This window comes from Puma concolor, chromosome C1 (genome assembly GCF_028749965.1).
Source record: "Puma concolor isolate L17-30 chromosome C1, mPumCon1.1.hap2, whole genome shotgun sequence".
In the NCBI taxonomy this organism is placed as follows: Eukaryota; Metazoa; Chordata; class Mammalia; order Carnivora; family Felidae; genus Puma; species Puma concolor.
In genome coordinates this window covers 98,697,745-98,714,342 of record NC_141674.1, presented here as the reverse complement: position 1 = coordinate 98,714,342, position 16,598 = coordinate 98,697,745, and the positions used below count along the sequence as shown (strand labels likewise).

Here is a 16,598-nt window from a genome sequence, read left to right as displayed (position 1 = left end):
AGTAAATGGCTACAAAACAGGTAATCTGCTTACTTGAAATTATAATTTAAAGTGATAATAGTAGGTTTGGGGGTAGCACCAAAACCAGCTAAGGATGTATGTTGAAACTACCTAGGGTAAGGGAGATAGATAAAACTTAGAGCTCACTAAAGGTAAAGAATTCAATAACACAACCCCGCATAAAGCCATAAACTCAAAAGACTACCTACCCTATGAAAATGTAAACAAGAAATAAATCTGCCATACAGAAGGGTACTGTAAGAAAACTTGTCTGTCTTGATGCTAACACTTAAGTGAAAGGTATCAAAATCTTCCCTGAAATTTGTAGACATGAGGTGGCCTTATATGAGTTTATAGGCTGAATTCATGCTATCTCTATTATTTGGAAAAACTTAAAAATGGACAATTTAATTTAAAATGGTTCCTGGTGAATAATGCTCCCAAGAAAATCTTTTGGGGAAGATCCCAACTTCAATACAAACCTCAAAGAAATCCCATAGATGAAATTCCAAAGAATCATTAAAAAACACAAAAGAATCAGCAGAAAGAACAAAAAGCAGAATCAGACCTGAAAAGACTTCAAATACTGGTATTCCTAAAAAAAAAACCTTCTTTATTATTGGCATTACTACCATCCAAAAATTATATACCTTACTAAAATGATAGTGGCATCAAAACTATCAACTTTGAAGTCATTTTGACTGCCCCACCTCACTCTCCCTTCTTTCTGAATAAGCTAATGAAAATTAAAATAACAAGTTTTCATTCCTTTTAAGTTTAAATAATCTCCAAATTTAGGGCTAATGAAGATAAATTTATTTGGTAGGATGTCCAAAAATTCTTGAAAAGTATTTAAACTATCAAAGTTTTTGAAATCACAGTTCAATTTTAAATAAAATAATTCATGTGCATAGAAACAAAGAATTTTATTCACCAGAATTGTAGGTAGAAGAAAACAGTGTTGCTTATTAGAGGTCAGAACTTCAGAGAGTGAACTATACTTTTCCAGAGGACTACTCAACTATAAAGAAGGTCAAGTTTAGGACAAGTGTGTGGTGAGGGATAGAGAAAGGAAGAGTGAATTGGGATGGACAGCCAGGCAGTAAAAACACTTCATAACTTCACATAAAAAGACAAGAAAATTTTCTGTAGCTCCCTTGATTATAAGAATGAGAGCAAAGTCTAACAATAATGTTTAAAAGCATCTTGCCGCTCTAAAGATATCTGCAACAAATACAGCTGCTGAGAGTGTGAAATCTGGGGAAAGGGAAGAGATAACTAAAGAGGAGTTTAATGAAACTGCTGTATGAAGCACTGTACAAAACTCCTGAACTAATGGCCTCTTCAAAGAAACCTGCAGTAAAAATCCAAACTTATTCCTTAAAGCCTTCAGTGGAGAATTGAGATCTCTTTCTACAAGACAGTGTAAAGACTCCTCCTAAAGAATCTAGTCATACATATATTGTTACAAAGTCTCTTTTCTCAAAAACATTTTTTGCGATTTGATAATACCTTGTTCTCTAATATCTTCATTTGTTTATCTTTTTTTAAAACTTCACATTCAATGCTGCGAGCCTAAAAAACATTATATGACATCAGATTAAAAATGCTAACAGAATTTTCTTCTATGAGAATCTTATAGAAATGGAATTATAAAACTTAGTCTTATATTTCTACAAAAATATCCATTCTCCCAGTTTATTTCAGTATTCTTTTTTTTTTTAAAAAAGAAACTGTCTTTAATGTTCATCATTCTTATCTTGGCCCAATAATCACTTTATATTTTATTAACTTCCCAGTTTACCCTGAAATTTAAAAAAAAAGTTTATTTATTTATTTTGAGGGAGAGAGAGTGCATGTGTGTGCGTATGCACACATACAAGTGGGAAAGGGGCAGATAGAGAGGGAGAAAGAATCCCAAGCAGGCTCTGTGCCATCAGCACCAACGCAAGCCTCAATCTCACAAACAATGAATGAGATCATGACCCAAGCGGAAATCGAGAGTCAGACACTTAACCAACTGAGCCACCTAGGTACCCGCTACCCTGGATTTTTAACAGTTGTCTTGCATACAAATGTTTATAATTTTTTAAATATGTCTTTCACAAACATTTGTTAGATATGAACCTTGTAACAACCCAATGATAAAGACAGGTCAGGTATTATCATCTCCATTTTAGAGATGAGAAAATAGGCTCAGATAAAGCATGCATGAAACAATATAAATGTCTAAACTAAGGTAGCAGATTGGGGGGAAAAGTGTAATGAATATCAATGCCAGGCAAATATCTGAGAACTACTTACAAACTGGATTCTTTCTGAGAAGCTGTTTCAATAGGTAAATAGAAATCCAACCATGGAAAAAGCTTAAATATTCTAACAACTTGTTTTGCATTTTGGGTTTTTTCCCTTAACTCATCACTAATATCTTGTACATTGATAACATAAATTTAAATTCTTGGTAGAGAATTTTTATTTTAAACACTAAATTCATGTTTTACCACATCACAAACAAAAGGACTGGGGTCTTGAGCAGCCTCCGATGCAAATTTTAAAGCAGTAAATTACATAGCAAGTCTTTAGGATAAGATTAAATTGTTTTTTTCTGGTTGAACGTAGTAAATATGAAACTGAAAGTAAAAAATACGTTTTTGGAAGAAAAAAATATGGGAAAGTCTAAAGAATGGTAGAAGTCCAGCACTACCACTACTACTTCTTATTCATGACATTCAGAGTCTCAATTTCTTTTTTTTTTTTTTTAAGTTTATTTATTTATTGGGGGGAGGGGGCAGGGAGAGATGAACAAAGAGGCAGACAATCCCAAGCAGGCTCTGTGCTACCAGCCAGAGCCTGATGCAGGGCTGAGTCTCACAAACTGTGAGATCATGACCTGAGCCGAAGTCAAGAATCAGACGCATAACGAGACTGAGCCACCCAGGTGCTCTCAGAGGCTTGATTTCTTAATTCATAAAAAGAGGACAAAAGTAAGTTCCAGTTAACTAAGATAACATATATAGAGAACTAGAATGTTCCTGGTACACTGTAAGCCCTTCAAAATATTAGCTCATCTCATCCTTAGTTGAGATGGTCTGACAACTTTCTGAAAGTAAACATGACATTCCTCAGGTCAAAACTCTTCAATAACCTCAAATTCCTAAATATAGTTTATGAGACTTTACATAATCTGCCCTCATCTCTCCCAAGTTTCATTTTCCCTATCCTCATCTCTCCACTCTCATCTTTCCCTACTCTCTACACTATTACCACAATCTTGAACTCTACCTTTCAACCAAGATGAACTTTTCATAATTGTTTAAATACAAAAGACTCTCTCATGGTCTGTATACAGTGTGTGTATACTTGTAAATTATAACACTCTTTTCCCTGATATATTTACGTCCACCTCTCTGACTTCCACTAATTCCTATTAATCTAAGGTTTCAAATTGAATGTCACTTCTTCCAGGAAACGTATCCTGATTAGATGCCCTGTACAGGCTCCAACAGCATCTATATAGAAGACCTATGTTTTGGTCTGGCCACCATTCTTTCCTGAGAAAACTCTGTTAGTGTAAATTCCATGATAATCCTGCTAAATCCATGTTGTTTGATCGAAGCTAATCTGTCTCCAGGAGTAGGTGGGTAAGTACCTCAGGCTTTGCCAAATTACTCTACCCTTTACCCACAATAATTAATTCAGGTATAAGTAAGTAAACTAAACTAGGCCAAAGTCCTTTCCAAGATTTTTTTTCCAGAGCTTTCAGGACACTTTTTTAAAGCCTTCCAACTGACTCCAGCACCTTTCATATCTCCTCATTCCATTCTTAAAGATTAAAAATATCACTTCCCTAATAACAAATCTTAATTGGGGGCACCTGGGTGACTCAGTCAGCTAAGCATCTGACTTCCGCTCAGGTCATGATCTAGTGATTCGTGAGTTCGAGCCCCACCTTGGGCTCTGTGCTGACAGCTCAGAGCCTGGAGCCTGCTTCAGATTCTGTGCCCCCCAACCCTCACTCTCACTCTCTGCCCCCTCCCCCCATGCTCTCACTTGCTCTCTCTCTCTCTCAAAAATATATAAGCATTAAAAAAAAAAAAAAACACTTTAATTGGATCACACATTATCCACCAGAACAAATGAAGTCCAAGCTTGATACCCAGAACAGTGCCTAGAACATGGTGGAATCACATACTTTGTACAATTCCACTTTTGTGATATTCTTCCCGGAAAACCTTCTTCCTATCTCTATACATTGACATCATACCCACCAAAGCACAACACAAACTTACCAATTTTATCGGTATGTTATTTACTGACAAATTTTTTCTTGAGCCTCTTTAGCCTAAAAATGTATATCAACATTAAATGTTGAGGATTTATGAAAGAAATTTAGAATTATACCACTATTTCTGTTACTCATAAATCCTGTAAGCAAAATAACTCAGCTTTGCCTGTATTTTTAAGGTCAGCAGCCTACAATAGTCCCTATATCACTATTTATACACTAGAATATTTCACTTTATTTTTTTTACACACGTGGTGATTTTATGATTTGAAATTCTATTCTACAATTTATTATTCAATATAACATACATTTTCTTCGCTCTTGTCCAATTTACATTTAACTTCATCTCCTTTCTGCTTTAGTTCTTCTCGCACAGATTCCAGGTCATTCCTTAAAGGAAATGAAAGAGTGATATAGTAATAAACTTTATATTTTTTTGTTCTATTCATTTTCTGGGATTTCTAAAATGCTTGACTATATTTTTTTGTTGGTTTAGATTTTCATTTTGTTTGGTAATTATTCATGCATTAATGTCAACATATATACCTCCTCTCCTACATTTAAATGAATTTATACATTTAACTTGAAACTATCTAGATCCTTTTTCCACTAAAAAAACCTCTAGAGGGGCGCCTGGGTGGCGCAGTCGGTTAAGCGTCCGACTTCAGCCAGGTCACGATCTCGCGGTCCGTGAGTTCGAGCCCCGCGTCGGGCTCTGGGATGATGGCTCAGAGCCTGGAGCTTGTTTCCGATTCTGTGTCTCCCTCTCTCTCTGCCCCTCCCCCGTTCATGCTCTGTCTCTCTCTGTCCCAAAAAAAATAAATAAACGTTGAAAAAAAAAATTAAAAAAAAAAACCTCCAGAAAGACGTACTTCTGATTTAAATCAAGATTTCACTTTACTCTTCCTTAGTCTTAAATTAGTCATCATAGTCAAGACATAGTTATTATTTTATACAAATAAATTAGGGACATAAATACAAGTGATTTTTAATGAACTACTACATGACTGAGATATTTACATAGACAAATATCCTCACATAGAGACAGAGAGAGAGTATCTCTGGAAACACACATAAGAAACAGTGATACCTCTGGGGAGGGCACTAGACAGCAGAAAGACAAAGGAAAGACAGTTTTCTTTCCTTATGTGCCCCCCCCCTTTGTCGCTTTGAATTTTGTACCATATGCATGTATTATCCTTTCAAAATTTTGTAAATTAAAAATTTGTTGCACATGAAAGCAATGGTCTTTTGTCTTGGATCCTTGAAGCTATTTATTTTTTTTCTTTTTTTTAAATTTTATTTTAGAGAGAGCACATGAGCAGGAGAGAGGGACAGAGGGAGAGGGACAGGGAGAGGGAGAGAGAGAATGCCAAGCAGGCTCCACGCTCAGTGTGGAGCCTGATGCGGGGTTTGATCCCACGACCTTGGGATCATGACCTGAGCTGAAATCAAGAGTCTGATGCTCAACCGACTGGCCACCCGGGCACCCCTTCTTGAAGCTATTTCTATTTATAGAAATATATAAATATTATTCAATCATATGAAATAATTGGCCTTGTAAAAACTGAATTCAGGCTATTTACTCTTTAACTGAGTATAAAATTTTTAATTGGCATATTCTTACTTCTATATGAGTATATATATATATACAGTATATAGAGTTGTGATATATGTTATATTGTATATATAATTATATAATATATATAATACAATATATATAATTATATAACACATATATTATATATAACTCTTAGAGTGTATATATACATATATATTCAGAGTTATTTATGTCCATAGAGTAGGCAGATGTCCAAAAAGATATTTTCTAAGTAATTTTAATTCTCCTAAATAAAAGATAGCCTTTCCCTAAAATATGTCTTCATTTTTTATCTCCAAAATGTACAGTGCTTTAATCACAGAGATTCAATCTCGAAATAACAGCTACTTTCTCTGAAGGAGAAAATTGAGCAACAACAACAAAAGCAATCATTAGAAGTGTAATAAAAGATGACTTTCCAAACCTAGAAAATAGCGACAGTCTTGTGGCCAGACACTATATGTAGTACTTTATTCACATTACCTCATATAATTCTCAATCCTATATATTAATCAAAATGAGAAGCCAAAGCTTAATACTTCAGAATATAAGTACAGACAAGGATCTCCAAGTATTTAGAAACCATCTAAATTAACTAATGGATTAAAAGGAAACTTAAAATACAGGAACAGGTTGTTTAGAAAATAAACATAAAAACACCATATATCAAAACCTAAGTCATAGATCCATAGCTGTGTTAAGAAGTAAACTGCTATCTTCAAATGTTTTTATTATTTGAAAAAGAGAAAGAAAACTAAGTATCAATATATCAATTTGAAAAAGAACTAAAGAAAAGATTAATATGTGATTTTAAGCAGGCAAAACATTTCTAAGTAGAAAAGCAATGGAAAAATTACCAAAAAAAGACAACTAGATTTAATTCAAATTAAAAAAATTTACGCACAACAAAAAATTACCCAAAATGCAAGGAAAACCACAAGTTGGGGGAAATATGTACTGTAATATATTGTAAATATATGTAAATATATTATTTAAAGCTTAAGTAAATCAGTAAGTAAACAAGACCTCAAAAGTATTAACAGGCAACAGATATAAGCAATTTTAGAAATAAATTCTAGCAAGCAAACACAAAAAATTCCAAAACTTACCCCCCAAAAAAGAAAATTACAAGTCCTAATAGCAATGAGTTGTTTTTATCTATTATATTATCAAATAAATTAATAATAATACCCAAAACAAATTAAAAGATTTTTTGAGCCAGCATTTTCATACAATAGTGACTGTACTACATGGTTTACAACTAGTATAACCTATTAGAAACCATTTGACTATCAACAGTTATTGAAATCGTTATTCCTATGACTCAGTAAATTCTCCTTGAAATGTATCCTATCAAATTCAAAATAAGGGAAAAAATCTGTATGCTCCAAGATGTTTACTGCAATACTATTTATGATAGTGGAAAACTGGAAAATGTCATCTCTAAAACCAACAAGGATTAAAATAAATTGTTATATCCACTTGACTGGTTTACAGGCATTAAAAATAGACGATTGTGAAAACACCTAGAAACATGGACGTTTTAAAATAACATTAATTTTTTTTAATTTTGCTTCTAAATTTTCTTGCATATAATTACTTTCTTCAATATTAAATATAAGAAAGTTCGTGATGCTTTAAAATTCCTGTCTAACCTATTTCAACACTAGAACAAAAGACATTGTTATGATTTTATTTTTAAGCAGAACTCCAAAGCAATCATTCTAATTTTTTACTTTATACCATATCCAACATTAAGTGTAATTTAAATTAAGCATAACAAATAGAAAAATACTAAAATCTTTTGCCAGACAAAAAAAAGCCAACTCATTAGTCTTGCCTTAATTGTGTTTCAGTTTTTTCCATATTTTCTATTTGTTTCAACATCCGTTCTTCTTTCTTTTTGCTATTCTAAAGAAATAAATGTTGTTTATGTTAATAATTCTGTTTCAACAAAAATAAAATTGAAACTAATATTTAAAACCTTTATCTGTCACCATGAAATTCAATTAGTTATATATAAAACAAGACAGTGAGCTATTTAACTTGCATAGTTACATACTATTTTTCCAGCCTTATTTTAATTATTCCCCTAGTAATCTCTATACAGCAGCTAAAAAGCAAGTCTTACTTATTGTCTCCCAGTGATACTTTAAGGCCTTCTATCCTTGTTCATACTGTTGTGACTTCAAGGAATGCTTTTCCATTCACTATTACCTACTGAACTTATAATCAGTCATCTTTTAAGACCAAAATCAATGTTATGTTCTCTCTGAAGCCTTCTCTTCCTCCAAGGAAGAAGATAACACTTTGTCCCAAAAACAACACATATAACATAGCATTTTAAGTTATTTGAACATTTAGTTCTTCTCTTGAGTCATAAGATCTTAAAGAGGAAAGAAGGTATTTTATTCATCGTTGTATCCTCCACATTGTCATATGATTTACCTGATAAATACTTGTTGAATAAATATTCATAAAAATCCTAACGCTTAAAATTACATTAACTTTATCAATGGGTAGTTCTATAGTCTGTTGCCCATTATCACCATCTAAATCAATATGCATATTTTTCTTCTGAAACAGAGGATCAGCTTTAAGATAATCAGATTTGTAAAGGGTAAAGAATCTTGGAAAGTCATCTATTCGAGCCCCCTATATTTACAGGTTAGAAAACTAAGTCACTGGTACTTTCTTTTACAACTCACATCAGTATCTTCTTGCTGTTTCTTGAGTTCTAGGGCCATTTCACTTGTTTCTTGTGCTAATTTTTTGTTCGCCAGTGAAAGCCTGTTGCAGCTTGCATTTAGTTCAGTAGTCTTAAGCCTGTTTTTTAAAAACATGTCAGACCTAAATATTTACCTATTAAATTATATGATGTAGAATTTAATTCAAGATAATCTTAGGGGAAAGGGAGAAAGGGCTGGGAATATAAATAAGATTGGCCATTAATTAATAATTTCTGAAGTGCAGTGATAGCTATGTGCTGCTTCATTACATTATTCCCTCTACTTTACACGTTTGAAATTTTCAACACTAAGTTAAGATGCCACAGATTTCCTTGCATATTCCCTACACCTCATCTCCCCATACTTTTCCACAAATTTTGAAGGGTGTCTTACTTTCTCATATAATTTTTTTTCTCTAGTAGACGGTCTCAAAACTATTCCAAACTTCTGGTGATTTGATTATAGTAGTACATGAGGCATGAGCTATTTTTAACAAAATATTTTCATTAAAATAAGTAAAATGAGGTTTAATTTTTGTGCGCAACACTTAAACTGCTCTTACAAGATCTCAAATACTCCACACTGGAAGAGAGATTACTACTGCTATTAGTGCAGTCAGAATCCATTTTAAATCAAAGAAGGGGGAACTGTGTGGTTCTATGGAATTATTTCAGTAGCAAGCACCTATTATCTTCTCCTACTTAACCAATACTGGAAATTCATCAAAGAGTAGATTAGAAAATGAAAGGTTGAAAAAGAAAACATAGCTTTGAAAGGTTGAAATAGGAAACATTAAACTAACGTATAAATAACCAGTCCATTTACTAAAAGGAATTTTGGTTAATAAGTTTTACCCAGAATTCAATGACGTGTATGTATTTTGTCACTACACCAAAACAAATCTATGAAATAATTTAACAAGCAATCAAAATAAATGGGTAGAATTGCAAATAATTATTTTTATGAGGAACTAAGTATTGCCAAGAAAAGTAATATATTGATATTCTAAAGAAGTTCTCAACTTTGTGATATACTCTTTTTAGGTCAATTATATGTATATGTGTATGTATATATGTATATGTATTTATCTGTATATATATATTTACAATGGTGTGTATATGTATATATGTGTGTCTATATATGTATATGTGTATATGTATATACATACATATATATATATATAGACACACATACACACACCATTGTTAATTTCATTAGCAGTAAAATTAATAAATTATTTTGATCTCTAATTGGGAATAAATACAACTTTAACCCCATTCAAATAAATATTGAATATAATTTACTAATTTATTAACTACCAGAAAGCTTAAAAATGAAATATGAAAGTTATTTATAGATAGAAAACTTACTTCTCATTTTCAAGTTCAGTTTTCAGCTCTTTAACCTGTCTGGAATAATGTTGCTCACTTGTCACAATGGCAGTTAACTGTACTTCCAAATCATGCACTTTTCTCTGGAAAATAAATGTGTATAATCACAGCAAACATTTTTACAATATTCTTATTTTAAAAGTATGGTCAATCTGTAATCAACTCATATATTAGGCAAAAATTTGGTAAGAAAATGTCACATTTTAAAATCTAATAGACTTAATGCTAAAAGCATTATAATTTTAGAGTAATGAATAATGACAAATGTAATACAAGTAAATTCCATCTTGATATTCTAAAGCTCAACCAGTAAAATTATATTTACAAATTATAAAATATTTTCATCAGTTTTACTCAACCAGGTAATTAATCTCCATTAAAATGTTATATTATCAAGAAAAAATATAATAATTAATGAAGTCAGGTAGTATCTTAAAAACTAAGCTGTTCTTACTATTTTAAACTATTGTATAGTTACAACGTAATACTATTATGGATTGAAAAAAATACCTTTATAAAATAAAAAACATATTCCAAAATTATAACATAAGCACTATAAAAATTATTGTAAACTAAGAACTTAACAAAAGTTAAATTTTAAACGTTTAAATTAAGAATACTGAAGACATCAAAAATGTGATTGTTATAAACCATAGCATGATGCATACTCCTGATATCTTAAATGCTGACCTCTCTCTCCCACATTAGAATATGAAGATTTTCTAGATGTGTTTCACATTAATCATTAGTACATTAAATATATCAGGAACACTTCCTTTGAAAGGAATTTTGTGAAGAAATCTTTCACAAAGCTAATAGCTATACCATAATCTATTCTGTAAATCTGTACTCTACTAACAAAATGTTGCAGGACAAAATGTATCTTTTCTAAACAAACCTCTCTGGTGTGGAGAAGACCAGTCAGTTCTTGCTGTGTTCCTTTTAATTCTTCAGCAATCTTCTCAAATTGTTTCTTTTCATCTAAAAGCTTTTGGTTTTCTACCTATTTAAGAACACCATAAATCATGACAACCAAAGCACAAACGTATGCAAAATGATCAAACTACCTAACTAGAGTGAAGAGACTTACGAGTTTCTCTTTGGCTAAAATTTTTTAAAAAGAGAAAACAAGTAATTAATAAGTTAATTCCAAAACTAAATATAACAAAGGATTGAATAAACAGAGCCCTAAAATTTTTTATTTAAAAAAAATCAGACAGGTCATTGAATTCAAACCTTATCTTATGCATAATTCACTCCAATTTATTAGCATTTATTAGTCACTCACTATCCTACCAATCCTGTTTGTCTTTATATTGCACTAAAACGTGCTTCCCTATAACTTCCATGCAATTGTCATTGTTCTGCCTTTCTTAGTCGCATAGAAGTCTAATTCCTTTTTTACATGATAGCTGACAAATATTTGAAGAGAATTATCAACACTCCCTAACTTTTCTTTTTCTCTTAACCATTCTAAAATCTCTAATTCTTATTATCATTCTTCCTATGAAATGGTTTTAAATTACTTCATTCCCCGAGGATTCCTTTGTCAATATACAATTTTAAATAAGGTATCAAGAATTAAATTCAATGTTGAAATATGGCCCTTTGTAGCAACGTGGATGGAACTGGAGAGTGTTATGCTAAGTGAAGTAAGCCATACAGAGAAAGACAGATACCATATGTTTTCACTCTTATGTGGATCCTGAGAAACTTAACAGAAACCCATGGGGGAGGGGAAGGAAAAAAAAAAAAAAAAAGAGGCTAGAGTGGGAGAGAGCCAAAGCATAAGAGACTCTAAAAAACTGAGAACAAACTGAGGGTTGATGGGAGTTGGGGGGGGGGGTGGGTGATGGGTATTGAAGAGGGCATCTTTTGGGATGAGCACTGGGTGTTGTATGGAAACCAATCTGACAATAAATTTCATATATTGAAAAAAAAAAAGAATTAAATTCAATGTTCTAGACAATCAAGGATCAACAAACTACAGCCCACAGGCCAAATCCAGTCCCTACTTGTTTTTAATAAAGCTTTACTGTAATACAGCCAACATATTTATGTATTGTATATTCCCATTTTGCCTTGAAACAACGAAGCTGTATAGATGCAAGAGAGACCAACCACATGGCCCACAAAGCCTAAAAATTTGCTACTGGCCCTTTAAAGAAGAATTCTGTCAATCTTTGCTTTAGATGGGTCCTATACAATAGAACTTTCTGCAATAACAGGAACATGCGGTAGCTACTGATCACTTCAAATGTGGCTACTGGAGCTGAGGAACTGACTTGTTTTTTTTTTAATTTGGTCTATTTTAATTAATTTAAATTTAAGTGCCACATTTGGCCTCTAGTTACCATACTGGATGGCACAGCTCTAGAAAGTGAGCAAGACTAAGTATAAAACAACCATTAACTCTTTACTTACAGGTGCTTAATTACTATCAACTCCTCCTGTTATCCAACATAGATTTAAGTCAATTTTCATGTTGTTTACTTAAGCATGAGATCACAACAGTGGAGCTATTTAAAATTTTGATACAGCTATAACATGATAGCATCTGTGATTTAAAAAGCTAACTCTAGCAATAGTGCATAGGAAGACCCAATTATATACAGACTACATATATACATATACACAAGTGTTTACAAATAAAAGACTAATCCAGTTTGAAAGATATACCTTGCAAACCATAAACATTCTTCAAGACAAAAAGATACTGTCAGAGATAAAGAGAGATACTAATAATGATCAAAGGTCTATTTGTCAGGAAGAAAGAATAGTTCTCTATGAATGTGAGACTTATAACAGAAATTCAAAGTACGTGAAGCAAACATTGACATAATTATAGAGAAATAGACAATTACTAAATCAAAATAGGAGATGTTAACACCCCTCAGTAATAATAGAACAGGACAAAAAAAAAAATCGACAACACTGAAGATTTTCACAACACCATCAATCAAATGAATCTAACTAACATTTAAAGAACACATATAGAACCTAACAACAGCAGAATACACATTCTTTTCAAGTACACATGGAACATTTACTAAGACAGATTATATCCTTTATAAATTTAAATAATAAAGTATATTCTTGAACCATAATGGAGACTAGAAATAAGTAAAAGAGGAAAATCTCCAAATACATGGAAATTAAATAACAGACTTCTAAATAACCCCAGGGTCAAAGAGGAAATCGAGAAATTAGAAAACATTTTAACCTAAATAAAAATGAAAATACAAGATATCAAAATTTGTGGGATGCAGTTAAGGAAGTGATTAAAGTAAATTTATAGCATTAAATGTTTAAATGGAAAAGAAAGGTCTCAAAACAACAATCTAGGTTTTCAAAGAACAAAATAAACCCAAGCAAGTAGAAGAAAGGAAATAATAAAGATAAGAGCCAAAACTGATGAAACTGAAAATGGAAAAACAGTAGAGAAAAATCAACAAAACACAAAGCTGGTTATTTTGAAAAGGTCAGTAAAATCAATAAACTTCTATCAAGACTGACAAGACAGAAGACACCAATCACCAATATTAGTAATCAAAGAGTATAGACTATAGACTCCATAGATATTAAAAAAATAACAGAATGCTACAAACAACTCTATGCACAGAAAGTTGACAACTTCAATGAAATGGACTAATTCCTTAGAAACCACAAACTACCAAATCACCTAAGATAAAACAGGTCACCTTAGTAATAATGAAAAACATTAGATTCATAGTTTAAAATCTTGCCAAAAAAGAATCTCTAAGTCCAGATGATTTCACCAGAGAATTCTACCAAATGTTTAAAGAAGAAATAACACTAGTTGTATACAATCTCTTCCAGAAAACAGAAATGAAAGAAATGCTTCCCAACTCATTTTATGAGGCCAGTATTAGCCTGATTCCAAAACCAGATAAAGACCACTGAAGAAAACTATAGACTTCCCAAGAACACAAAACCAAAAATCCTCAACAAAATATTCATAAATTCAACAATTTAGAAAAAGAATAATATACCACACCAACTGGGATTTATCCCAGAAATGCAAGCCTGGTTCAATATTTGAAAATCAATGTATGACATTGATTAGAATATTAATATTCTAAATAAGAAAAACAACATGATCATATCAGTAAACACAGAAAAAGCACTTGACAAAATTCAACATAAGAAAAAAGCTTAAACTAGGAACAGAAGGGCACTTCCACCAAAAAAAAAAAAACAAAAACTAGAATTAAACATCATATTTAATGGTGAAACACTGAATATTTTCCCTTAAGATCACATCAAAGATGTACATGGTCACCACTCCTTTTCAACATCATACTGGGAAGTCTGAGCCAGTGCAGTTAGACAAGAAAAAAAGAAATACGACTGTCCTTATTTGCAGACAAAATAACTGTCTACATAGAAAATTATAAGGAATGTGCAAAAAACTCCAAGAACTAGTAAGTCATTTTGAAAAGGGGTACCTGGGTGGCTCAGTGGATTAAAACATCTGACTCTGGGTTTCCGCTCAGGTCATGACCTCACCAGCCATGAGATTGAACCCCACATCGGGTTCAGCACTGACAGCATCTCTCCCTATCTGCTCCCTCCCTCTCTCTCAAAATAAACAAACATTAAAAAAATAAAAAATAAAAAAAATAAATGATTTTGGCAAGACTGTAGGATACAAGGCCAATGCATAAAGCAATTGTATCCCCACCTGCTAGTAATGTACAACCGGAAAAATACAGGTTTTTTGAGAAAAGTACTTTTAAATACTACTTAAAACACTTTCCAGAAAGGAAATATTTAGGTATAAATACAACATGTACAGATCTGTATGTTGAAAACTAAAAAATGCTAAAGAATGAAGGAAGATCTATACAAATGGACAGATACCATGTTCATATATTAGAAGACCCAACATAAGTAATAACAGCAATTCAACCTAACTTGATTTCATACAATCACAATCATAATCACAATTACAATTACAATCACAATTACAATCATAATTCTGGTAGGATTTCCTTAGATAATAGACAAGCTGAAAATCTAGATGATAAAGGAACTAGGATAGCTAAAACAATTTTGAAAAAGAATATTAAACCCAGAGGAACCACACTACCCAAATCTAAGACTAACTATTAAGCTACAGAAATCAAAACACTAATATGTCAGTGAACTGATAACAAATAGATCAAGAAAACAGAAATAGTCCAGAAACAGATCCACACAAATATGGCCAATTGATTTTTTATAAAAGTGCAAAAGCAATTCAAGGGGAAAAAAGAATCTCTTCAACAAATGCTAGTATCATCCTGGATCAACCTAAGTATTTAAATCTTAAATATCTCTCAAAACCATCCACTTTTTCCTCACCACTACTTCCCAGCCTAAGCTACAATCATCTCTCCTCTAGCTACTGTGATTGTCTGTCTAATTAACTGTTCTATATTAATCTGTTCTCAATTCTGCAAGCCAAATGAGCTTTTCAAAATGCAAACCAAGTCACTCCCTACTGAAATTCTTTAGACTTTCCCATACCTCTTGGGATAAAACAAAATTATCCTGATAAGATTTAAAAGGCCATGAACTGCCAAGCTCCTACTACCTAACTTTCTGGACTCATTTTGTACCATTCTCTTCTTTTCACTCGAGGTTGTACTCACCATACTCCTTCCTATTAAAGAAACTTTGCACATAAATATTTCCTCTACCTGATAAGCTCTTACTTCTCTGAATTTCAGTTCAATATTTATTTTTTTAAAAAAAGACTTTCCTGACCTAACTAGTTCAAATTCCTTAATTATAGGCCTCATAGCACTGAAAAGTAATCCTTTATTGCCTTTGTCACCATTGTAATATTACCTTTGAATGACTGCTTATATTTAAATGTGCTTATTTCATGACTGTAGATCCATGAAAGCTGCATATGCATCCATTTGCTCCCAACCGTACCCCCAGAGTATAGCATAATAGAAACTCAACAAATGTTTGTTAAAAGGGCAAATGTATTATTTTATTTATCCCTTACAACTACCCCATTAGCTATGTGCATTTCAGAGATGGAGATCTGAGGCATCAAGAGTTTAGTTAAATTGCTCTTAGTCATACAGTTAAGAAGCAAAGAGCTAGATTACCAATCAAAACATAATTTTAAGGACCAAGATATTGTGTTCTATTGCTGTCCAAATATAACAAAACCCTAAACCAGTTCTTGTCTGCATAGGAGTGAATCTTCACAGTAAAAATAATGCTTTAGTATTCATTCATTCAACAAATATTCATAAAGTGTCACTCACTGTACTAAGTACTAGGTTTACAAGGAAAACAGGGCATGGATTCTTAGCCCTTAGCCCTTATGGGAGCATACATTCATTCCACTATTTATTAACTGAAGACCTACTGTATACCACCTACTGTGCTAAGTAAGGGGGAATCAAAAGGGTGAATAAAGCTTTAAATAATTTTACCAAAAATAAAGTAATTCTATTTGTGATAAGTGCTATACAGGAAAAGTACAGGGTGGCTATGGGAACAGGCCATACAGAGACTTAAACTAGATAAGAATATTAAAGAGAGGTTTCCTAAACAACTGATATTCA

The 16,598-nt window shown here is 32.3% G+C and overlaps 1 protein-coding gene across 1 annotated transcript in view; it reads right to left on the bottom strand.

The window, feature by feature from the left end:
* SYCP1 (synaptonemal complex protein 1) overlaps nucleotides 1-16,598 on the bottom strand; it is a 116,938-nt gene that overhangs the window by 53,420 nt on the left and 46,920 nt on the right. The window contains exons 16-21 of the mRNA XM_086717907.1: nucleotides 10,904-11,008; nucleotides 9,985-10,088; nucleotides 8,594-8,711; nucleotides 7,726-7,796; nucleotides 4,594-4,675; nucleotides 1,513-1,575 (exon numbers count right to left, since the gene is read on the bottom strand). Of these exons, the coding sequence (XP_086574033.1) occupies nucleotides 1,513-1,575; nucleotides 4,594-4,675; nucleotides 7,726-7,796; nucleotides 8,594-8,711; nucleotides 9,985-10,088; nucleotides 10,904-11,008 (543 nt within the window). The remainder of the gene's footprint in view (nucleotides 1-1,512; nucleotides 1,576-4,593; nucleotides 4,676-7,725; nucleotides 7,797-8,593; nucleotides 8,712-9,984; nucleotides 10,089-10,903; nucleotides 11,009-16,598) is intronic.